At 49.8% G+C, this 23,422-nt stretch overlaps 6 protein-coding genes across 6 annotated transcripts; 4 read left to right on the plus strand and 2 right to left on the minus strand.

The window, feature by feature from the left end:
* Window positions 1-1,901: 1,901 nt before the first annotated feature.
* Window positions 1,902-3,619, plus strand: LAJ45_08239 (uncharacterized protein; the record flags this gene model as incomplete). The annotated part of the gene is made up of 3 exons (XM_046117790.1): window positions 1,902-2,056; window positions 2,159-2,233; window positions 2,290-3,619. The coding sequence occupies 3 exons, from the start codon at window positions 1,902-1,904 to the stop codon at window positions 3,617-3,619; spliced, it is 1,560 nt and encodes a 519-aa protein (XP_045969077.1).
* An 821-nt stretch (window positions 3,620-4,440) lies between these two features.
* On the minus strand, window positions 4,441-5,211 carry LAJ45_08240 (uncharacterized protein; the record flags this gene model as incomplete). Its single annotated transcript, XM_046117791.1, has 2 exons — window positions 4,441-5,051; window positions 5,112-5,211. The coding sequence occupies 2 exons, from the start codon at window positions 5,209-5,211 to the stop codon at window positions 4,441-4,443; spliced, it is 711 nt and encodes a 236-aa protein (XP_045969078.1).
* Window positions 5,212-13,259: 8,048 nt separating this feature from the next.
* On the plus strand, window positions 13,260-13,628 carry LAJ45_08241 (uncharacterized protein; the record flags this gene model as incomplete). The annotated part of the gene is made up of 1 exon (XM_046117792.1): window positions 13,260-13,628. The coding sequence occupies one exon, from the start codon at window positions 13,260-13,262 to the stop codon at window positions 13,626-13,628; it is 369 nt and encodes a 122-aa protein (XP_045969079.1).
* Window positions 13,629-14,471: 843 nt separating this feature from the next.
* On the plus strand, window positions 14,472-15,577 carry LAJ45_08242 (uncharacterized protein; the record flags this gene model as incomplete). Its single annotated transcript, XM_046117793.1, has 2 exons — window positions 14,472-14,604; window positions 14,652-15,577. The coding sequence occupies 2 exons, from the start codon at window positions 14,472-14,474 to the stop codon at window positions 15,575-15,577; spliced, it is 1,059 nt and encodes a 352-aa protein (XP_045969080.1).
* Window positions 15,578-19,906: 4,329 nt separating this feature from the next.
* On the minus strand, window positions 19,907-20,656 carry LAJ45_08243 (uncharacterized protein; the record flags this gene model as incomplete). The annotated part of the gene is made up of 1 exon (XM_046117794.1): window positions 19,907-20,656. The coding sequence occupies one exon, from the start codon at window positions 20,654-20,656 to the stop codon at window positions 19,907-19,909; it is 750 nt and encodes a 249-aa protein (XP_045969081.1).
* Window positions 20,657-21,571: 915 nt separating this feature from the next.
* Window positions 21,572-22,437, plus strand: LAJ45_08244 (uncharacterized protein; the record flags this gene model as incomplete). The annotated part of the gene is made up of 3 exons (XM_046117795.1): window positions 21,572-21,599; window positions 21,654-22,129; window positions 22,174-22,437. The coding sequence occupies 3 exons, from the start codon at window positions 21,572-21,574 to the stop codon at window positions 22,435-22,437; spliced, it is 768 nt and encodes a 255-aa protein (XP_045969082.1).
* Between the last annotated feature and the right edge of the window lie 985 nt (window positions 22,438-23,422).

Raw genomic sequence — 23,422 nt, forward strand, 5'->3', positions numbered from 1 at the left:
CCAGGGTCTGTGATAGAACTCGCCCCCCGGTACACGCGGTAGTACCGGGGAATTTTTTTTCGCTTTGGATATCATTTCTTTTTATTATTCTTTCTTTTTTTTCTTTCCTTCCTGCTCCTGGGTGGCCCTGCGTCACTGGGTCGAAGATTTTCTTCTTTGCTACTCGACTGATAGGTATCTCAAATGCTTTTTTCTTCTCCCTTTCTTTTTCTTTCTTGCCGTTCCGGGGTTGCACTGGCTCCTTACGGATCCAATCCCCATCCCAATCCCATATTACATGGTTTTAACCCCCCTCTCTCCCATGGCAACCAACCAACCAACCCGAAATCCCGGGTCCAGATTTTGTCCTAGGAATGAGTGTGCGTAAATCATCGCCAGGGAGATACGTAATAAACTCGCGTGGGATGGAGAGATGCGCACTCTATTAAGCACGCATGTCGTCGGCGTGGGGACCGAGGCGGGGTGGGGTGGGGAGGTGATGTTGTTGATTAATCAACTGCACTGTTGCATGTGCGATACTTACTGGATGAAATGGAATGGATGGGATGTGATGTGATGGCGAGAGGTTCATCTGGTAATATTTGACAGTGGGTGGCTTTTTCGGACGCGTCATTACGAGAAGAGGACTTCAAATTACCAGTTTCGCAAAGAGTGCTAGTGAAGGTAGTCAATTCGGTTCTTCGTAAAGTTTACCAGTTCGTTAGGTGACTTCTCACCTCTCTCCCTGAAGCAGATCTAAATACATGTACCCATCACATATTTCCATGTGGGGGGTACACGATGTTCCTTTTTCCACCCAGCTACCGGACGGGTAGGAGTTCGCCTATGTGCCGAGTCTAAGTTCTAACTGTGGGAATTAGTAGCTAGCGCGGCAAGGGCATACGCTACTAACCACCACTAGAAGTAACGAATTGAACCGCACTTCGCTACTTGGGGCGGGTTGTAACGATTCTTTTTCTACAATTGGACGGCCACTAAGCTAACTGATATTCTCTCTACATATTTTAGTCTGCGATGGATATGGATATGGAATCTACAATTCGCATTCATACTCTAACCAGTAACCACCCCCCCGATCCCCAGTCTGGGATGTAAATAAACTCCCTCGGCTCATCGATCGTGGATGTGCATCTTATGCCTAGCTTACTGTAACATGTAGGTAGAGTGGTAGGCATACCAGGTCTCCCCTTCTCAATATCCTGGCCCTGGTCTGGACTCTGCAGTGCAGTGCAGTGCATGACATCCACCTTCTGTATTGTACCTGCTGAGGGCCCGCCGCCGTACTCTACCCTACCTGCTGTACCTTACTGCACTCTACCCACTCTACATACAACCGCAGATGAAAGGGACGGAGAGGGGGAAGGGGGAGACAGTTACATAACACTAACTGCACATTTAACACCCCATCCCATCCCATCCCGTACTTGCAAAAAGGAAAAAGATACTTGTTTCTTTTGACAACTAACGGTGGCGCTGGGCATCTCCGTCTAATATACCAGTTGGGGGTGAAAAACTAGTTAGTATTACTCTACTGGTTAGTTGGATGGAGAATTTGTGTGTGGTTAGCTGATAATATAATAACGGCTATCATATCATAACAGACCTCCGTCGATAGTTGGCTAGTTAATCGAAGCAGGTACACAGACAAATAGGTGGGTAGGTAGCAGGTAAGTGGATATGTAGGCAGGAAAGTGGAGAGGTAGTTAGGCAGGCAGATAGGTATTCTCACCGCACAATAATTCTCCAATGCCTTAAAACCCTCCCACCACCTGCATCCCTCTTGTAGCATCCCCAAACCCTCCTCCCTACCTACCACTTATCTCCTCCCTACCTCTCTGCCACCTTCCCCCTACCACCTGTACCGTACAATTCCCATACTGTAGTAACTGGGAACGCAAAACATGCCGGCGGAAGAAAAACCTACCCCCGCATCCGCCGTGGTAGCGGTGGAGGACCGCGATGCGCTCAAGCTCGAGACAGCGCTGGGCCACAAGCAGCAGATGCAGCGCAGCTTTGGGCTGCTGTCGTTGACGAGTCTGGGGATTGTTGTTGCGAAGTGAGTTTTTGTGCCCTTGTTGCTTGCGGTTTTAGGTGTTTAGGATTTGGTTGTAGAAATCTTGGGGTGCGAGAATTGGTTGCTGATAGTGGCGAATTGTAGTGCATGGAGTTTGACTGGTGGTACCATCGTCATCGCAATCTTCAACGGCGGGCCCATGGCCGTGCTATACGGGCTGTAAGCCTCCCTCCCCGCCATCCCCGCCCTCTCCGCATATCCTAACCTCTCCACAGCATCCTAGTAACCTTCTTCTACACGCTCATCTCCCTCTCCCTCTCAGAGCTAATCTCGTCCATCCCCTCCTCCGGCGGAGTCTACCACATCGCCACAACCACCGGCGGTCCCCGCTACGGCCGCATCCTCGGCTTCTACACCGGCCTACTCAACCTCAGCGGGTGGCTGCTCTCGGCGTCCTCCATCTCCTCCACGCTCGGCAACGAGCTCGTCGCACTCTGGGGTCTCACACACCCCGCCGCGGAGTGGAAGGCGTGGAACGTGTTTGTGGCCTTCCAGCTGGTGAATTGGAGCTGCTGTGCCATCGTTGTGACGTGCCATAAGAGGCTGCCAGCGATCAATACGGCAGCCCTGTGGCTATCCATGGGCGGCCTGGTGGTGACGGTTGTGACCCTGATCGTGATGCCGAGGGGACGGTATGCGAGTAGCGACAGCGTGTGGAAGACCTATGAGGACCGCACGGGCTGGAATAACGACGGCATCTGCTTCATACTCGGTCTTATCAACGCCGCCTTCGCAGTCGGCACACCCGACTCCCTCTCGCACCTTTCCGAAGAGATCCCGAATCCCGAGCGTCTCGTGCCCCGCGGTATCCTACTGCAACTGGCAACCTCGTTCACCACAGCATTCATATACCTCGTGGCGCTGTTCTACAGCATCAACGACCTCGAGGCCGTCCTAGGGTCCACCAGTCGCTTCCCCACGGCCGAGATCTACAGACAGGCAACAGGCAGCACCGCCGGCGCAGTGGGTCTGACAGTAGTGTTATTCGTCGCCACCTTCCCCACGCTCATCGGCACCCTCATCACCGGCGGGCGCACGCTCTGGTCCCTCGCGCGCGACGGCGCCGTCCCCGGCGGCTCCTTCTTCGCCGCCGTCAGCCCCCGCTTCGGCGGCCCTGTGCGCGCCACAATCGCAGTGAGTGCCTGCGCCAGCGTGCTGAGCATCGTCTACGTCTTCAGCACGACCGCCTTCAGCGCGCTGATCACGAGCTACGTTGTGCTGAGCTCGCTCAGCTACGCAGGCGCCATCGGGGGCCACGTCGCGACTGGTCGGAAGGCGGTTGTGCCCGGGCCGTTCTGGCTCGGCAGGTGGGGATGGGCCGTGAATGTGGGGAGTCTGGCGTGGATTGCCGTCATGGTTGTGTTTTTCTGCTGGCCGTTTGTGAAGCCGGTGACGAAGACGAATATGAACTGGACAAGTGTGATTGTGGCCGGGTTGGCGGTCGCGATTACAGGCTGGTGGTGGGGGGCCGCGAGGGGCGCGTATAAGGGACCTAGGTACTTTAGGGAGGCGGCGGAGAAGTTGAAGGATGGGACGGAGGAATGATCCTTTGGTCAGTTTTTCGGGCGGTTTGGGGGGGGGGGGGGGGGCTTTTTTAATCTTTAAAAGTAGTGATACCTGCCTGTTTTTTTTTAATTATAGGCGATACCTAGGTGTATTTGTAATTTTAGTCTCTAAAAGCTTTGAGAGCCGGTAATAAAACAAAGAAATAACAATCATTCTTGTCCGCGCAATCCGGGTATTCCTGTCAGCGCAATCATTTCCAAAAGTAACAGCAAGAACTGCCCCCCCCCCCAAAAAAAAAAAAAAAAACTAAACTACCAACCAACCCCATCAACGGCATTGGCTTATCCGGCGCACAACCTGATGCTTAGTATTTAGAAACCGTGCGTATTGCGGGTTTCAAAAAATAATCTGCTGGTCGTTGTGCGGGCGGGTTGGCGAATAGTAATTGTGTAAGCATGTGGTACTCTGGAAGCTCGATAAGTTACCGGGATAGTACCTTTTTCACCACGGTAAGATGGTCCCTTGCATTGGTTTTCCAAGGTTTGTGGAGCAGAGTATCGCACGGAGAGCGTAAAAAGTGTCATGAGTAGGAACGAAAGAGAGAGCGAAAGCTCTCGCCTCATAGTTACAGTTTGGAGGCTACAGATAGTTTGGAATAACGTTCAAACTACATAATGAAACGCATTGTTAACATCATCGGCCACCGCGGTGACCGGCCACAATCAGCAGTATCATAGATTTTTTATGGCAAAACAAGTAAGTATTAATCTATATTCAGTAGTGGCAGATCAGCGCCGGACGGTCCAATTATTAAACAAAACGCCAGACCAAACTCCGCTAAACACCATCGGGCCTACCATCTACTCCCCCCATTTCTCTGCCGGGCCCATCATCGCCTCCATCACCTCCTCGAACCTCGCCGTCGCCCCAAAAATGCCCCCCTCCGTCCTCACCATCTCCACCGCCGCCTGATGCAGCTCCGGCACACTCGCGCCACACGCATCCTCGACTAACACACAGTCATACCCGCGATCGGCCGCCTCCCGCATCGTCGAATGCACGCATACATCCGTCGTCACGCCGACAATCACCAAGTTGCGCACGCCCGCCACCTTCAATAGCAGCTCAAAGTCCGTGTAGGTGAATGCGCTCTTGCCCGGCTTATCCACCACGGGCTCGCCAGGGCGCGGCTGCAGCTCGTCGATGATGGCATGGCCTTCCTCGCCGCGCACGAGCAGACGCCCCATGGGGCCGGTGTCGCCGATGCCTAGCTGGCTGGGGTTGTTGCGGCTGCGGGCGCGCTCGCGTGCGGGGAGGTCGGAGAGGTCGGGGCGGTGGCCCTCGCGCGTATAGAAGATAGGGTAGGAGTAGTGGCGGGCGAGGCCGAGGAGAGTGATGATCTTGGGGATGATGGTGGTGGTTGGGGTGAGTGAGTAGCCTTGGGAGGAGAGGTAGCCGCCGGGGGTACAGACTAGCGGGGGAGGGAGTTAGTGGGATCTTGGCGGGCGGAGGGGAGGGGGCGGGGACGGACAGTCATTTTGCATGTCGATTATGACGAGGGCGGTGGTGAGCGGGGAGAAGGAGCTGTCATGTGGCCAGGCGTAGGGCTGCGAAGTGGCGATTTGCGTCATTGTCTTTGCGGTGGTTATGTGGTGAATACTGTGGTTCCTGACGACTTTCTGAGGTCTTGCGCCGGAGCGGGTCTATGGTTTTGAAGTCTTCTACTGCCAAAACATTGTACGCCTGCGCTAGGAGGGGGAAAAAAAGATGCATTTCTGATCATCAACCCCCGCCCCACCGATCTGCATCTGATCCAGGCTACGAATTGCATATGCATGTGTGTGCGCGGAGCATCCTGGGACCTGTAGTCTCGCGGGCTCTTTTTGTTCCGAGAATATTCTTTCCGGCTGAATTGCAAACTTCTCAATCCAAATAGGTAAAAGAATCCTCCGGTAACATGTGGTAGAGTAGAACACACTCCAGGGTTTCTAGAGGGTTTGGGATTCGCATATTCCCTCAGCGCTAGAACGGGAAAAGAAAACAGGGAATATTAATGCTTGTCGTCACTCGGACTCACTCCCCAGTCTTGATACTCGGGGCAGGCAAGAAGAACCTGAAAATGACTTTTTATGGTAACGACCTCTGATTTGCGGCTGGCAAAAAGCTACACCAAATTGAGCCTCTACTTGCAGCTTACATTTTCAAGTTCTTCTTGCCTGCCCCGAGTACAGGGCTTGGTAAAATTTTCTCCGTCCGGCGCACAGATGTTGCGGTGCTGAGGGAGGTTTCGCTTTGTTGGTTAGCTCGGAGGCAGGCACTCTAGAGTAGCATCATATTCATATGTGTGGTTAGGGGTCGATAATTAGTAGAAGTAGTTGGCTGTGGTGGCGTCTCAGACTAATCTGCTCTAATAATTGCTGATTAGTAGGCGAGTAGAAACTAGTACATACTCTAGTGGTGGAAATGATTCGTCGTCATCCTCTCCAAAACTCCAGATGCAGGTACTAGGTGCAAGATCAAGCCAAGAGACACAAAGGAGTTATTCGCTAATCTGAAGTAGACACGATGCTCTATATAAAGATCTATTACTTATCGTGACGAAACTTGCGAATCCAGATCAGACCCAGAAATTCAGCCGAAACGTGCCCCGAAACGCTGCACGCATGCAGGTACCGGTAGAGTATGTATCGTAGTGCCTGCAGACTCTAGAAACCGCCCCTTTTCCGCGGGGAACAGAACGAAAAGGTATAGTGAGCTACTCTCATAGAGAGAGTGAAAAACCTAGCTGTTGGGTTTCAACACGAATTTCAAATAGCTTGCAAAGACGTGTGGCTGTCTCTCTTCACGATGGTTGGCAGGGGTGTTGAACCTCGGCGCGTAGAACATCCCACGATGGTTATGTAAGGACATGTCTGCACTCTGGCTCTAACTACATTTCCCCCCACTTTTAGGGGAAAGATATTGATCTGAGGTAATTTTTCAAGCAGAGATAAGATTATCTAAAGCCAGCAAGCATATCCTCCAGCCGCCAGATCTAAGCTAAATGGCATACTCGTAGCTTTATAGCGTTTCCGAACACGACCAATATTGCATGACATACAAAAAGGTGGATTTGGCGCTTTTTCGTATGTCATGCAATATTGGTCGTATTCGGAAACGCTATAAAGCTACGGGTAGATAGTGGGAAGTCATATATCTGAGGTTATATCTGCGGCCCTGATTGAATTGTATTTTTATTCCTCTGCCGTGTTCTCGGGTTCGAGCCTGTGTGACCAGGAACCGAGCTGGCGGTAGATGCGGGTGTGAGGGTATATTTGTTTTCTGATAGCTATTTCTACCCTAAGCATCGTGACCATAGAGCTACATAGAGCCGCAACTTGATAGGACGGATGCCAGAGACTTAGTCAAACAACTTGCCGGCACTATTATTGCTGTCGTATCGATATATGCGCCAGCAAGTCAATATGATTTTATTTTTTCCTCGGTTCATGGGACAAGTGCTGTTCCCAAGGTGCAGAGAAAAAGTTTGTCGCAAGTTGCCAAATGCATGCATCACTTGAGACTCGTCGTTTCGGTCGGCTGAATCCGTGTATCGCACTCCCAACCGTGTTGAACAGGTTTGGAGTCTATATCATCCCAATCCCACGATTCACCAGCTGCGCAGCACGTTGCGCATTTGTCACTCCATGGGGCGCGGGGGGCGACATATTCGTCATATGTAAGAAGAGATTTTGAGCACATACACAGCAGGACCTGCACTTGAATCTGGATGAGGCAATCCGTACACCTCTTGCGCGGGTGTGATTGGTTATTCATGATGAGAATTTTCGGTTTCCTTTCTTTTGAACGCATCCCCCTCACTGCAACGGCGGAGAAGCCCGAGAGCACAAAAAAAGAAAACCGAAAGCTGTACCTGCGCTGATGGGTGCAGGGATCAATGTCTCAGTCGCGGACGAGTCTTTCTTTCAGCTGAGATGTTTTGATGCCTGCATGCTGGATAGTTGACTTGAGAGGAGGGGAGGTTCTGGGCTCCGGCCGCGACGGGACTAATCATTCGGCTACAGGTCCTGTACCGCACCGTACCGTCCTTCCCGGAGCAGCTGCAGTAAGCGGTGACGGCCCGCCGCCCTGACATTGGCCTTTTTCGATGTCTGAAATTAATACAATCCATTAAGTACAGACGGCCGGAATAGTAAAAGACGTCGCCGGCACTGTCACTGGCGATGAGAGCATGTAACCGGAACCCCCACAGGCATGTAGAGGAATGTGGAAATGAACGATCTAGGGTGATGAGCTCGTAGGCACAACCAATGAACGACTTGAGGTAAAGGAGTTCGTCAAATTTTGTAGGCGAGCCAACTGAGTAACCTTCCAATAACCTTCCACGCCAGTAAGGGGTATAGTCATGCACGTGTGCATAATATAAGAGCCGAGTGATATATCATGTCCCACTTCCCGGAAGGGCCTCCGCTTGTGCTCAGCGGCCCATGATCCGTCAAGCTTAAACGTGATTAATTGAAAGGCCCTGAGCTTGAGCTGGACACGAACAGCAGATAGGTTGCACTCTTGAGGGGGAGCCCGGGAAGATACAGACTGGTGGTGTTGGTTGTGGTGGAGGGATCGCTGGCCGGGCCTGTACTCTCCCGTTAGCAACATCATTGGTCGTTTCTACCCACCTTCCGTTCCTTCACTTACCTTCAAGCCACAACACACTTCAATCTGCACTTCTGGTGAGGAAATCTTGTTTCGCCGCAGAAGCCGTCGAGTAAAGGTAACCGGGTCGATGTAATGGGAAAACGAAATCGGAGGTGTGCATGGTAATCCCATGATTACGACTAGGTGGAGATATCAGGTAAGGTATGTGATACGTGGCAAGCGAATACTTCAGCTTAATTGTAATTATGTAGAGAACACTGTAATTAATTCGAGATGAGGACACTACATGCTAGTTTTCATAGATCTACCTCACAACAAACGACGACTCCGCGGTAACCCCCCCCCCCCCCCCAAACACGTTCATTTCAAAGATTTGAATCCAAATTTCTTGCCCGTCAAACCATCACCGCCACCATAAAAAGCTTTTTATACCAACTTTTGGTCCGACTAAACGTGTCAATACTATTGGCAATACTCAGTTTTGAAATGGAGATAAAATACGTTCGATCACTCGTACTATACATGTATAGTATTGAATGCCAGATTCGACCGAAAATATTCTTAGTGTTTAAATTATAATTATACTCGCTTCCTCTTTCAATCTTCCATACTCAACTCGATGTGGTGAAATAATGATTTGAGATCGAAACTTTTAGATAACTTTTTCTCCAGAAACCACTACTACATGTAGTCCATCAGTCAAGTGCAGCAATATCACACGATCAATACACAGAACTAATGCATAAAACCAAGACAGTTAGAGAATGTTACACCGTTGGGGAACGCGTGGTATGGAATCAGAAGCGTTCTGATTTAAGCTTCGCGCTTTTCGAGCTGCTTCCCAAACTAGAACTCTACCTTACTTTTACCAATGACGATGTGGGAATTGTAAGAGACGACAACGCAACTCTCAACAACTCCTTCATGACCCTCAAGAACATTCATCAATCCCAAGTTTGAACAAAAATAATTACGCTAAATTACATGCTCGGGGTTTCTCCAACCTGACAGGATTTAGTCATAGATATATATCGGCTATTCTATCGGAGGAGGAAATGATGTTATCTTCTATTCCCAGGCCTTGTCGAATCAAACTTCCTAAGCAATCCAACAACTGAGTTCTAGCAGAATGTGCACGAGTTACAATTTATACACACAACTACTATAATCGCTGTCGTTATATCGTAACAAGTCAATTTCAACCGTTAGAATTTACCGATATGTACAAAATATATACTAGAGATATAGCTAATGAACCTATATGGGAAAGCGATTCGGAAAAAACGGAACTCTTGTTAAAGAAGGATATATTCAATAAGGATAACTTGCCTTCAAACATATCATCGGTTATACTCAAAATTTGGAGAATGTATTTCACTTTATTGGAACACATAAATCATCTATCCCCTTTACTTGAGAAAGAAAGAATATGTATTCGCGATCGCTCTTATCAACAAAATTATAATTTAGTAAATGTTTATTGGCAGAAATTTGGAATGTATGTTTAATTCATAAATACTCATGTGTGAGCAGTAGTTTACGTACGTTGATGTCGCTGTCTTGTAATATATTATTTATTTCATAACGGACCCCATCAATCATTATATCAGCAGAGCTCGAGGTGTTTTTCATCCGTTTTTCTCCTCCAACAAAATGACTCCTTTAGTTAAGTGGAGTTTTCCACTGCAACGGTGCCCAAATGGTACGGTTCAAAAGGTCACAGCCTCTCTTGCTCGGATCATCTGCTAGACACATGAGCTGTACTAACGTGTAGTGTATGCGGGCACGTGTGCGGCCTGGCTCGGCCATCCGATATATGCCGACGACGTCACGAGTCTTGGTATTCTCACCCCCGACCCTCTCTTCTCTCCGACACTCCTGTCTAATACCCACATCCACGATCCAGACCTCGCCAAAATCTTCACGCGGAGATGAAGCCCCCGCGCCCCCGCACCCCGCGTTGGCTCTGTCTCAGACACGGCTGCTCTTCACGTAGTTTAGGGCGCGAGACCAGCCCGAGTCGGACAACGTACGGTTCGCGATCGGAGATATGTTGTCACTGCTTTGGCCCACTTCCGCGCACTAGTACGCGTTGGGCGGTCCGAGTGATGATACATGACGTCACGCGCGCCCACGCATCCATCTACACATGTATTTACCTACAGAAAAACCACCCTCATGCCTCACCGGAGGACCCTTCGTGAGACAATTGATCGACCATGCCTTACCGAGCCTTGCAACGAGAGGAGTAGGATGGGCCTGAGAACCTCCTCAGGGCACTCCTAAGCTACCGGCGGAGTGGAAATATGCATTAATCGGTATATATATAGTATTTCCCGTGTAGCTTGACCCCAGGTTCGAGCTGATAGGTACTGATCTTAGGACAGACGGATCCGGGGGACACCTGTGCCAACTGTTTCTGTACTATACTTGGGTTTTCGGGTATAGCGGTCAAGGCACCCGCTGTAAGCTAATCACCAAGGAAGGGTACGACAAGTGGCCCCAGAAGACGGTCAAAGTCGCGGTGTTGGAAGAAACTGAAAGGATGGAATCAGAGTAGAGGAAGAAACAACTGAAGCTGGAGGGAGGGGCATCGGAGGGAAGAGTGCGCAAGGAGGGGGGACCGAAGGGAGCAGCGCTCGAAGACGGAGCTGAGAATGGAGATGCGAGTAAGAAAATTGGCTGAAAGGAAGTGGCTCGTCTCTTATGCCGGATAAAAAGGTGTCCAGCCTAGCATAGTAGGAGATTGTAGATATGATGATTTGATGAACGGGTTTGCATAGAACGCCGCCCGAATTGCATGCGGTGGGAATAAGACAATATAAAGTTGGCTATTTCCACAACAAGTGTTTGTTTTGACCTTACTACCGGCATCATCGGCAGGCAGGCCTCGTCGTAGGGATAGGATTAACCTTGAAATATCCGATATAGCGCAAAGCATTGCCTGAAGTTGAACAGTAATGGCCGCCTCCCGTAAGTAATAGAATGCGTTCTGTTGAAATAGAGGATGGTTTTCGAATAGGTCAGATTCCCATAAGTATAAGGTGATTGCTATAGATTCCTAATGATCTAATTGGCTCTTAATACAAATTGGGCATCGTGAATTAACCATGTTTTGGAACTACATGTATTTTTCGCATTAGCAAGGTATCCTCCCTATTGCAACAGATAGAAAATCGATAGAAGTGTATCTACCAAATAGACCCCCCCTTCTAAGATGGGGTCTATAACAAAAGAAACAGACCCCCCGGTCTATCACTCATGGAAGGTGTCCAATGGCTGTGATAACTGAATGACTGCTGAGCGCGATCCGTTAGTCGTTCTTTCGAGTGTAAACCGTATCTGAATCTGTACCGGCGATATAGAAACAAGAATGGCCTGAATGATTGATAGAGCACTCCTGAATAATCACATGTATGTGTAGCTATCGGGTGATGACTGAAGATAAAACACATTTGGTGACACGCATCTGCTTACCCCATCGAAAACGCCAGACTGGTCATACCTAAAGGTGACAAGTCCCCAAGATGGTATAGCAGAGAATCGGAACACAAACCCACTTTTCACCGTACGAACCTTCCATCAAAAGCATATCACCCCATTCTCTACTAAAAACCAGGAATTCAGTAGCCGCAAGTAATGACAGCTACTACTAAATGTAATGTACGTTCAGCCCAGCTTGAGACAAAAGGCCAAACCTGTCATATTAATGGAACAAGCCGCCGCCTGAACATACAGGCAGAGAAGACATACTTTGTTGGTAATGGAATCACTTGTTCTACACGTGCACCTTTGGCTATGGAAGGAATAATGACTGAATTACCGGCAGGCGTGGTTGGGGATGATGTTCTTTCTACTAGCCGTAGTGGAAGTACCATTCAACGACCTTAGGACGAGAGCTACATGGAGATAGAGAGCTCCAGTTCATATCCATCCTATATGCACGATTGTATAAGCACAACCGAAGGAAGCTCGCATGAAGGATACTATTTTCTCCTGTTCAGAAGTGCCTGATTGAGACAATTAAGCAGTGCTATTGATAATATCCTAATTTAGTGATGCACAACAGCCGCATACCGGGTTGCCACCGCTGAGTGGGCTCAATCTACCACTTCTTCCATGCAACACGTACACAGGTGTAGAAAACGAGTGATACATCATGATGTTACTCACGCCACCAACCACATCCCACTACAAAATAGCTCGGTATTATCCTACCACATGAAACAGAATAGACTCCTACAAGGGTTAAGAATGCTAAAACCGAAGCCAAAGATGGCATTTTTGGACCCTAACCCTGAGCTGAGACGGACAAAGGAGTGCCTTGAGACGCAAATCTGAAAGAGTCTCTATTGCGCTACAATAAACCACGGGAGTGTGCGGCTACAAGAAAAAAAAGAAGCGTGCGCTATGTTACCAAGTGTCTTGAGCGATTGTGATCAGCAGTATTGAATTGTTGAGATGCGTGCCAAAGTCTTTGAGGCGCGTGATATATCGGCTTGCGTGCGCATGTTACTTGATCTGCAGACCGTTTGTGGGGGCGCACGACAAGAGGGTGAATACAGCCGCTGAGAGATGGACAAGAGCTAGGAGAGTTTCTACAACGGGATTGCGCGGGAGTACAGGGTCGGTGTACATACACAATGGCCCAGACACTGCTGGGGTTCTTCAGCATACTGCGTTTTGAGGGGTGTTAAATACCTGCCATACGCCCATAGTCACTGGAAATCAGAAACTACAATCTTCACAATACCACCTCCAGATCTATAGTCACGGAATACCAGACACTACCAACTCACAATATCACTATCTCAAACCCACACAAAACGAGAACCCACGTTTCCAGAACTCTATCCTCCAAGCCGTCAGTAATAACCACAATGTCCAACCCCCTCTTCGTCAACATCCACACCAACCCCGCCCCCACCTTCACCCTCCAAACCCCCACCGCCCACCTCTCCCTCCACCAAAGTGCCCCACCTCCCTGCAAGTGCACCTCACCCCCTCGCACCTCACCGTCGCCATGCACTCGACCCCCGCCGCGGCCCCCTCCCCGGGCCCCACAATCCGCAACCTGCACCCCCCGCTCCTCCTTGCGCCAGATTATACCAGCAGCGGCAGCGTCTCAGGCGCGAGTACTCGCAGCATGGGCGGCTTCGCGGCGCACGGAGGTAGGGTACTGGCGGCGCACCCGGACGATATGTATAGAGTGGGCAGGTATGATGGGAGGGAGAATAGCTGGGAGTTGTTGGCGAAGAGGGTGAAGGGGTTGGATATGGCGAGTGGGAGTGGCAGTGGGGGTGAGAGGGACGGGAGGAGGGGTACGGGAGTGGAAGGAGTAGGAGGAGGTAGGGTGGGTGGTGGGGTGTTTTCGGTGTTTGGGGTGCCCTAAGTAGTGTGGGGAGTGATGTGTGGGTGATTATGTGTAGCCTGGAGGTGGTTTGTTTTGGGATGTTGGGGGTGCTGTAGAGTGTTGTAAGTGGTGGTGGGGCGGAGGGGAGTGAAGGTGAGAGGGTGACGGAAAGAGAGTATTGGACAGTGGTGTAGTACCTGAGGAGTGAGTATGTACTTGGAATAGACCGCGTTATGAATTATGATTTTTTGTCAGCAGCTATTTATGTTCCTGTTGTTGTTTTTCGGATACCTGGAAGTAGTTGCTGTGACCATGTAGTTCAAGTATTAGTGTTGAAACAATATGAACGATTTAGCAGTTGCCACAAGTTTCGAGTGATAATCCATGACTATAAGATAATCATCTGAAGAACGACTAGAAAAGACTAACGTGACGCATAGAAAGATACATGTACATATATCTGAGATGGAGAGAAAGAACCTTGCCATGCAGTTCATACATAATACAATGAAAACAAAGCCCCCAGCCATTGTATTGACGGATGAATCATGAAGCCTCTCACATGAACGCATCTCCGAAGGTCCTCAACCGTAGAAATAGGTAGGGATAATGATATTAAATGGCATGGATTCGTCCAAATGCGTAGTATTTCCTAAGTCTTACAGTGTTACCGCTTTCACCACTGTGCAATTAGAATCGGGACTCGGAGCGAGAGAGAATGCACATTGTATATATATAGACGCAACTTGTGTCCATATCAACTTTCTGTGGGGAATATCGTCTTATAGCATATCAACATTACCTCACAGATAAACTCACCACCCACTGATCATCCTCATATTTTCCTAACACACTATCGCTGCCGCCTACCCCAGCACAAATATGCAATCCACAACCACGCGCCGCGCTCCCCTCCTCTCCCGCTCCAACAACCAACCCACAGCAATTTCTCGACCAGAGTCCCCCTCCCCCATAGTCCCAGCCTCAGCTTCACATCGCGGGCCCCCGCCGACTGGTACACCGGCCAATTCAAGGCCAACTTCGGGCGAAATCCATACCTAGCCTCCCCACAAAACCGAGAGATCCCAGCAAGCTGGAGAGACAGCTCCCATATCCGCGCACCCCCATCTTCACCCCAAGAGTTAGAAGCGGGGCATGGTAATCCTCGGCTGCACACGCCGTTTGGCGGGTATTGGAGCTGGGCGGGAGACGTACAGCCGATATATCTAGACGGGCTTGACAAACGCCAGGAGGAGGAGAGGAAGGTTGAGGAGGTACAGCGGATGGTTGAGAAGCGACTTCAGGAGCTTTTCGAGAAGAACAAGGATAGTCGAGTTTCTTCTGACAGAGATATCGCTGCGGGTGAAGGGTCGCTGGCGGGAGTGGGGGGTTTGAGGAAGTCGTTACCGGTGCCGACGGGAAAAACTGATTGGGCACGAGTGTGGCAGATACCAGGAACGACACTGGCTGGATGTGAGGAGTTTGGCCGCCCTTGTGTTGAGGGGGGTGACGGTGCAGGTTTTTATTCAGCGCCCATTGCTGGGCTTACGCAGGAGAAGGTGGATGAGGCCAATAGCTGGCATGTGAAGGCAGACAAAGTCGTAGAAAGCAATGCTATAAGATGGAGTGGTGGCATCCCTAATGTTCTCGTTGCTCACCGCGATGATAGGGCGAGGGGCGGCGAGGAAACGCAGTCTCTCGAGGCAAGCATGATAGCGGATGTGCTGCGGAGGGTCAATACGGCCGAGTATGGACTTGAAAGGGCTAGAAAGCGAATCCAGGAGCTTGAAGAAGCGTTGACAGATATGAAGAAGGAGGTGGCAAAGTGCCGGGAGGAGGAGTTGGATCTCGCACAACGTGTCAGCGAGATAGAATCTAGGAATAGATTGATGGGTGAGATACTCGGTGGGTACGCCACGAGGAGTTTGAAAGAGGGGTTTGAAAGGCGCGGGGGCTGGGGAGGGTCTGCGATCTCTGATATGTGTTAGCTACATGTAGTTGTAGGTAGCATGATGCTCGTGGGGATATACACTGGTTGGTGCGAGGAGCATTCCTAAATCCTCCCTTTGTCAGATTTAACTCTTTAAGATGTAATGTAATTAGGAGAGGCATGTGCGTGAATATGTTGGTTCTTTGATCACACAGTCGGCAAATGGACGAAACGGGCAAGTAGAAAGGTTAGTATTTATAAGGCAAATATTGCGAGCCAGGTAGAAAGACATTTATGAGTCGTGGTTAAGAATGATTTCTGATATTTACAGACAGGCCCGATAAAACCAAAAAAAACAAAAACAAGATACTTGCCTTAATATCAAATTTCGTATTGGCAACTCCCATTGTTCGATACAGTACAAGCTTTTCCTGTTCCTATTTAATTGCGGAGCTAGGAATATTTCAATGGAAAAACAAACTTAATGTATTGCAATCGTTTAATAGTATTATTAGTAGACATGAAATTTATATAAACACGGTGGTTGAATTATTTTTGTCGTGTTCTTTTCATTTATACTCAACATAACATCCGTCCTCAAGCAAAATATAGTTCTTTGGCAGTTGTTCTATCGCCCCCGACAGAATCCCACGACAACACCGACCCACGAACCCCCCCGCCACAACTCCGCGTTAAGTTTACAGCACCCTACAAAAAACCACAATTCCGCACCAGTTCCCGGGAACAGATCCAGCAGATACACCCCCCCCCCCCCCTTTTCCCTCGCTACAACAAGGCATCAACCAAAAAAGAAAATGGATACGCAGGGTTCCGAAGGGTATGAGTTTTTACTGTACCAAAATAATCGTCTATCACTTGCGGTGGGACTACTTCAAGTACTGGAAAAACTTGAACACTATCTTATTCTTACATCCGAATATCCCTCCAGTGAGAATGAAATTGAGAGGTTTGAAGATGGCTTGTACACAACGTTGGTTCCAAATCAAGATTTTCATGGTTGTTACGGTTTCACGGGACTTATATCAAATTATGAAGAGATTACTGGCCTAACGCATTTAGATGCGGCTAAAATTCTGGGTATGGAAAGCCAAATATTTGGTTGTATAGTTGCAAAATTTCCAACGACTATAAAATCAGTTTCAGATGACAGAGAAACTTGCAAATCTCTTCTGACTTACTGTAAATATGTACTGGAAGGAACTACGTTATCATTTGATAGCTGGGACGTAGTAAATGGCCAATTGCAGACTCTTTTAGGTCTCACTGAACACAGCTATAGAGATCTTCCAAAATACAAGGGGGGGTTCTCAAAACCTACCTATTTGGGAGAGCAGGGAGCAAAAACTGGAACTCAAACCTAGAACTGTATGGGAAGAATGCTTAGATGAGACTAAATTACCGGCAAATATTTGCTCAACCATTCCCAAAGTTTGGAGAATGTATTTCACTCTGATGGAACATATCAATCATCCATCCCCTCAGCTAGGAAAAGACTTGACTAAGGAGATACCTTCCGCAGACAATTACAGACTGGTGAATGAGTATTGGGAAAAACTTGGAATATATATTTAGACGTCAACGCGGAGAAACTTCATATTTGTATCAATTGCTGCCCGCTACTACGCACTCAAGTGTGTTTACTGTTCTGTATATGAAACGTATTTTAAAGAGAACTTTGTTGACAATATACATGTATATACACCAATAATTCTTTATCACTAACTTGATGTCTCGCGCCAGACTACCAGGCTCACTCAGGGTTAGGGTGCGGGTGATACGCAACTACACCTAGGGCCTATACCCTAATTGCCCGATTAACGCCAGGTCACCTGGTAAGCGTCTGAGTTTATCGAGACTAGTGTTCTCTGTCCGTAGGCGTTCATTTCCTTAACAACGATAGTTTTATGGTTACCACACACACACGGAATTTGAGTACCGGTAACAGAGATTATGCAGATAAAAAGCCGGGAATTGATATTTACAGACTCTAGCATTAGCGCCCGCCACGCAGTAGTTGACACATCGAGAACAGACCTCCGTTCCAGCCAAACACGCGCCAACACAGAGCATCGTGAGTCCCTCCTCTATCTCTACACCTTGATCGTGGCCCTCTACCCATCAACATGTCATTCTCTGTCATCATCCAGCAGAAATGTGGCGGGTAGCACATTCAAAATCCCATAGATATGGTACAATCCACCCGACGTTCAGGTTACCAAGCAGCTCATAGTACGCCCCCCCCCCCCCCCCCCCGCGGCTCACCGCTCTGTCGTAGCACAGCCAAATACTAACGCTTACTATCCTCTCCGATCCGCTGCACCCATTGAAATACCTCCCGCCCTCCCGCTGGGCGGCGGCGGTCTAATACTATCCCCGCGCGCCCAGCGGACAGGAGGAAAAAAGATAGTATATGCCATTCTCTCCGCTTTGTAACTGGATCCGACAAAAGGCTGTACAGAACCCCGCAGGGCCATTCTAAGCATGGCCGCTGCCGTCAACATGGTAGAGCTTTAGCATCATGGGTGTGTATTGCAGGTTGTCAAAAGGTAACCGGAGCTAGATTTGCGCTGCAACCAAAAATTTGTACACATATACTAGCAATGGCCGAACTCGCGAGCGCGAGTTCCTTTTACTCCAATTAATTGTGCCTTTCGTGGGGCCTTCCATCTCGACCCCCCCCCCCCCTCTGCGCCAGTGAAGGGACCTCTTGAACCCATCATTCTGCTGCGAATACCTCATTTAAGGTATCTCTCGATACCACCCAGTAAATAAAATAAATTTACCGTACCACGCCCCATTAATGAATTTATGGCTTTTGATACCCCCCTTCGGATGATTATAGCTCTCTCATGTAGGCGGGGGAGACAAAAAAAATATTGCCCCGCCCAGAGAGTCGAACCCCGGCCCCTCGCACAACTCTTACCCACCTAGTCGATTCTTGAGATGCAAACCACTACACCACCGAGACGTGTTGTCAATGCTGCTATGTCTGTTTTTGGGCGGCTGGTCTTGTATGCGTCCTCCGTGAGCCCCGGGAAGAAATGTAGTAAATGTACTACATGTATGTACCCGGGGGTGCCGGAAAGTGATGCAACGATCAAATGGTCCATATTTCTCAACAACCAAAGTAGCTAACAGAATGTGGAGCGAATCTATGGTAATTTAGAGGCTGGAGATCATAGTTATGGTAAGAGTTGATGTGGGTGGCTGTTGATTCTCCTTTTATCACTGTCTCTTGTCACAAGTTGTCCTTTTGTAGGCTAAAACCCCCAAATCAGTGACTTGAAAAATTGCAAACTCTATTCTAGAGACCCATTCATCATGCGTATGACTAAAATATCTATCCTTCTCAAGCATTGTGTTGTGTTAAAAGTTGAAGTTCTAAGTACCTTTCGGCGTTGCTAGGTCAAACGTTGCATCACTTTCCGGCACCCCTGGGTACATGTAGACTACTACATGATGTAGGGGTGTGCCTGCTCACGTACATATATATATATGGGAATGCAACGTCTTCAACGCCACTTTACACAGCGGAACCATAAGAGGAATTGGACTTTTGTGGTTATTTATAGTTATATTGCCTCAGGGTTTTGGTGCGGGGGGGCCAATTAAGGGTGGTAGTTTTCAAGATTTGGTTGCGAGGCTCAGTAGTTTCCGGTGATTTTTGACAATCCACTATACTACGGCTTCTACTAAGGCCGGTTACGTGATATCGTTACTGTGATATACAAGGAAACGGCCCCCTGCTGTACACCTTCCCTCTCCTCTCCTCTCCTTCCGTGTGGTTGCGGTTGACGGAGCAGTCGTGAGCGCGTCATGGGGTATCACTCGCATTCATAAATTAACAAGACTATATTCCTTCCCTGGAGCTTCACTTTACAGTGGTTTTCAGAGCAGCCAGGGGAGGCGGTTGCTCTATTCCGCGTCCTGTTGAGGTGTTTTGATATGGAAGGTGACGCGGAGGCGAGGATCATGGGATGTCACTCGGGTGCTGAGAGCGTCATAGAGTATCACTCGCTATGTGGGATTCTACTGGTGAACTAGTGATATTTTGTTTTTGTTTAATTAATTAATTGGTGAACTGGTGCTAGATGTAAGTTTTTGTTTCGTAGTCGGTGTTGGGAATGATGGTGGGAGAGGGGGATGGTAGCTTGGTACGCGTGGTTTGATGTTTGGTGGGCGTCGCTTCGGTAATTGGCGGGGTGGGGGGTTAGTGGAGCTTCATGAGTTGCCTTTGGTTAAAATTGTGTCAAGCTTCACGAGTATGAACATTGACAAAGAACGGGCAACTAAACAGGGTCTATAATGGAGAAAGAACTTTTATTTGCTCCATATCCTCTCTAAACATCTGTCTACATCCCCCACACTAACCCTTCTTCCTCACCGGCGCCCTCCTCTTCCTCTCCAACGCCGCCAACTGCGCCTTCGACTTATGCGGCTTCCTGACCACAATAGTCCCCTCGCTCCCCGCCGCCGCATCATCCATCTTCGGCTCAACCTCCACCCTCCTCTTACAATACTTAATCCTCGGCCCGTGCCCCACCCCACCGCCACCACCACCGCTCATCCCACTCCCAGGCTTCCTCCCCCTCTTCAACGGCCCCTCCATCCTCTGCAAATGCGTCGGATACCCCTCTCCCCTCTCTCCTCCCCCCTCCCCGCCACCACCGTCCCCTCCCCCCACCACTGCCCCCTCCCCCAGCGCCATCGCAACCGCATTCCGAAAGTGCGTGCGCGGCGTCGGATCCTGCGACCGGTCCCAGGCTCGTCCCGCATACTCACCCGTGCAGAAGATACAGCCATAGGTGATGCGGCAGCCGCGGCGCCCGCATTCGCCGATCACGTGCGTGGTGGGGTGACGCTCGAGGATGTCGGCGTCGAGGACGAGGGTCTCGGTGTCGCTTTCGTAGTCGTGTGGGGCAGCGGCGGCGGGGGTGATGGTGCTGGGGCGGGTGAGGTGGGTGGTGTGGGCGGTGCGGGCGTAGGTGGGGGTGGGGAAGGAGGGGGAGTCGGCGGTGATGTGGAGGGGGTGCAGGCGGATGTGGGAGATGTCTTCGGGGGTGAAGTTGGGGTCGAAGACGTGGGGGTTGAGGACTACGGAGTTGTTTGATGACATTGGTGGTAGTTGTGGGTGGGAGTGTGGTGGCTTTGGTGGGGGTGGGGGGTGGCTTGAGAGGCGATGTAGAGGTGCTTCGTTGGCTGTCCCAAGGATAGATATGAGATACCCAGACCTTCCGGGTACTGCTCAGTGATTTCTAGACGGTGTTGGCAAATCTGACAATAGCAGATGGTGCTTACAGATCTGCCCTAGATGTAGACAAGAGAATGATGTAGAGATTGGCTGTTGGCTGCACCGCGGATGGAATTGAGCGACCGTGATGTCTGGACAATGTGAATTTTGTACTCCTAGCGATAGCGAGTGGTGCCTGCAGATCTGCCTTCGATGTGATGAAGGAGTGGTTGGTTGGCTGATGTGGAGATAGAATTGGTGGCCAGCGACCTTTCTAGTGGAGCGGAGTGATGTCTGGAGAATGTGATGTTGGCCTGTCTGTTTCTACCGTGCTTAGATTCGCGGTACGGTTGGGGGGATCACCAGCAGGGGAAACGTTGCCAGGGCCGTGTGGGGAGGCATACGGGTCGCTTCATGGAATATCACTCGGTGCAGTCCGGGTCACGTGCGCCGCTGTTTGGTCGGAGGCGCCCATGCACAGCGTGACAGATATACTCGAGGAATACGTGTATGTACTGAGTAGAGACGTGGAGGTGAACTACGTAGTAAGATAAAAAGACGTGTTTTCAAGCACACTTCATTTCACTGCACCTTGGAAGTGATGTTAACAAGTAGATGAGATATACTCACACCGGGGGTATATCTGCTGCTGAGCTAGGAACGCGACCTGGCTTTTCTATCTAGACATACATAAGGCATATATGGATCTGTATAATCCCAATTATCCTGCTGCCCTTTCTCCAGGAATCCACACCGCCGTCCACCAAATAGGATAACCAACTCCATCGTCACCCGTCTAAAATGATAGTCAACCTTGAAATCCGGCACGGTTAGTATCTCCCTCCACTTTTCCCCACAACCCATACTCACCTTACCCCCACAGACACCGCAACCGCGGCCATCACCGCCTCCCCAGACGACAGCTCCCTCGTATCCACCCTCATCCCACTCATCCAACCCACCGTCCCCTACCCGCCCACAAAATGGGACCTCTGCTTCGGCTCCGTCTGCCTCCTCCCCACCCGCACCCTCCTCTCCTACCACATCCACGACGGCGCAAACCTCTGGGTGCGCCCCCGCGCACACTCGCTCGACACTGGCGTCTTCCCACTGACCCTGCGGTTCAAGCAGGCGGGCGGCAAACATACCGTGCAGCTTGCGCTGACCACGGAGTACACTGTTGACGCTGTGAAGCGCGAGCTGCGTATGGTGGTTGGTGAGACGAGGAGTACGGGGTTCTGTTTGTATAGGAAGAGGGATGAGGCGAAGCGCGGGGATGTGGAGAGGGGGTTGGAGGTGGGGGCGGAGGAGGAGATGAGGAGGGGGGTGGAGATGGAGGCGGGGAAGACGCTGGGGAGTGTGGGGTGGAGGATGGGGAGGTGCTGGTGTGGGGGTTTGATAAGAGTGTGACGAGGGAGGTGAGGAGGAAGGCGAGGAAGGCTAAGGAGAAGGCGAAAGAGAGAGTGAAGGGGCTGAAGGGGAGGTATAGGGGGAAGAATGTGGGGGTGAGAAATACAGATGGAGGGGTGAATGATGAGAGGGTAGTAAACACAAACACAGACGGAGAGGGAGCTAGTCAGAGTGCTCGGGTAGTGGTTCAGAGTATGGGAGAGGACGAATGGGATAGCGAAGACGGAGAAGGTGAGGAAGCGGGGGTAAACGGTTGAGTGCAGTACTCATATCAGCGAGGAGGAGGAGCTCTCAAGAGAACTCAGCCATCTGAGCGCCATCTGTCTAGATGTCCTGTTTTCGAGTAAGGAAAAGCGCTAGCGTTAAACGTCTAGTATCATGTAATACGGTTAGAAACAGAGGAACCAGGTAGTAGTTTTGTTGAGTCGGCGGGTAGAAAGTAGTTCACCAGTTTCTGTATTGGGTCTTTCTGCTCTTATGTAATATGTTTAGTTGCCTTCCTATGTAGCATGAGGATCGTATAAGTGTAAGATTAGGGTCGTAAAGAATTGCGGCCCAGGCGGTATTAGAACCATATGATGATTCTGCTATCTGACTGTTTCGATTAATAAGTGTAGTGATCTCCGTCTTCAATATCTCGTAGACAGTCTGACACCATAGTCAGTCTCTCCACCGCTGTCGACTAAAAACGTAGGTCAGTTGCCTAGCTCGGGGTGAAGTTCCAAGTATGATTTAGGAAGTATAGCGAAATCCGGCAGTACAATATCGCCATAAGGATGTGGGGGTTTATTAATTTCGTTATGAAATATATCCCCATCATCATAAGAGTGCCCATCTCACCCCAAAAAACCCTGTCAAGACCGCTCGGGGGTCCATATCTTTATGTATAGCCTGAATATCCTTATGTACGATATCTTTATAACGAGGCACGGTTGGATTCAAAGCCCCAGCCAGAGCTACAAAACCGAAAAGGCTCAACGCAACACAGCTGGACCCTGGACACAAGCACAGGTACAAGTATGTCCAGATATCTGTTTCCCCGGCACTCCCATGTCACGCCTCAAGCTACATGTATCTTCCTCCCCCGCCAGCTCGACGCCAACAATCTACATCTGCCCTCAAAACACGCAAGCGAGATCGTTATAAGCAAGCTGTCTCCTTCTGGCTGGGCCGGGGGGTATAAATGACATCACGTAGCTCTTCGGGCACTCTTCCTACCCATTACACCACGAAGCTGAAGTT

The sequence above is a fragment of the Morchella importuna genome (assembly GCF_003444635.1).
Source record: "Morchella importuna strain M04M26 chromosome Unknown Morimp01GS028, whole genome shotgun sequence".
Lineage (NCBI taxonomy): Eukaryota > Fungi > Ascomycota > Pezizomycetes > Pezizales > Morchellaceae > Morchella > Morchella importuna.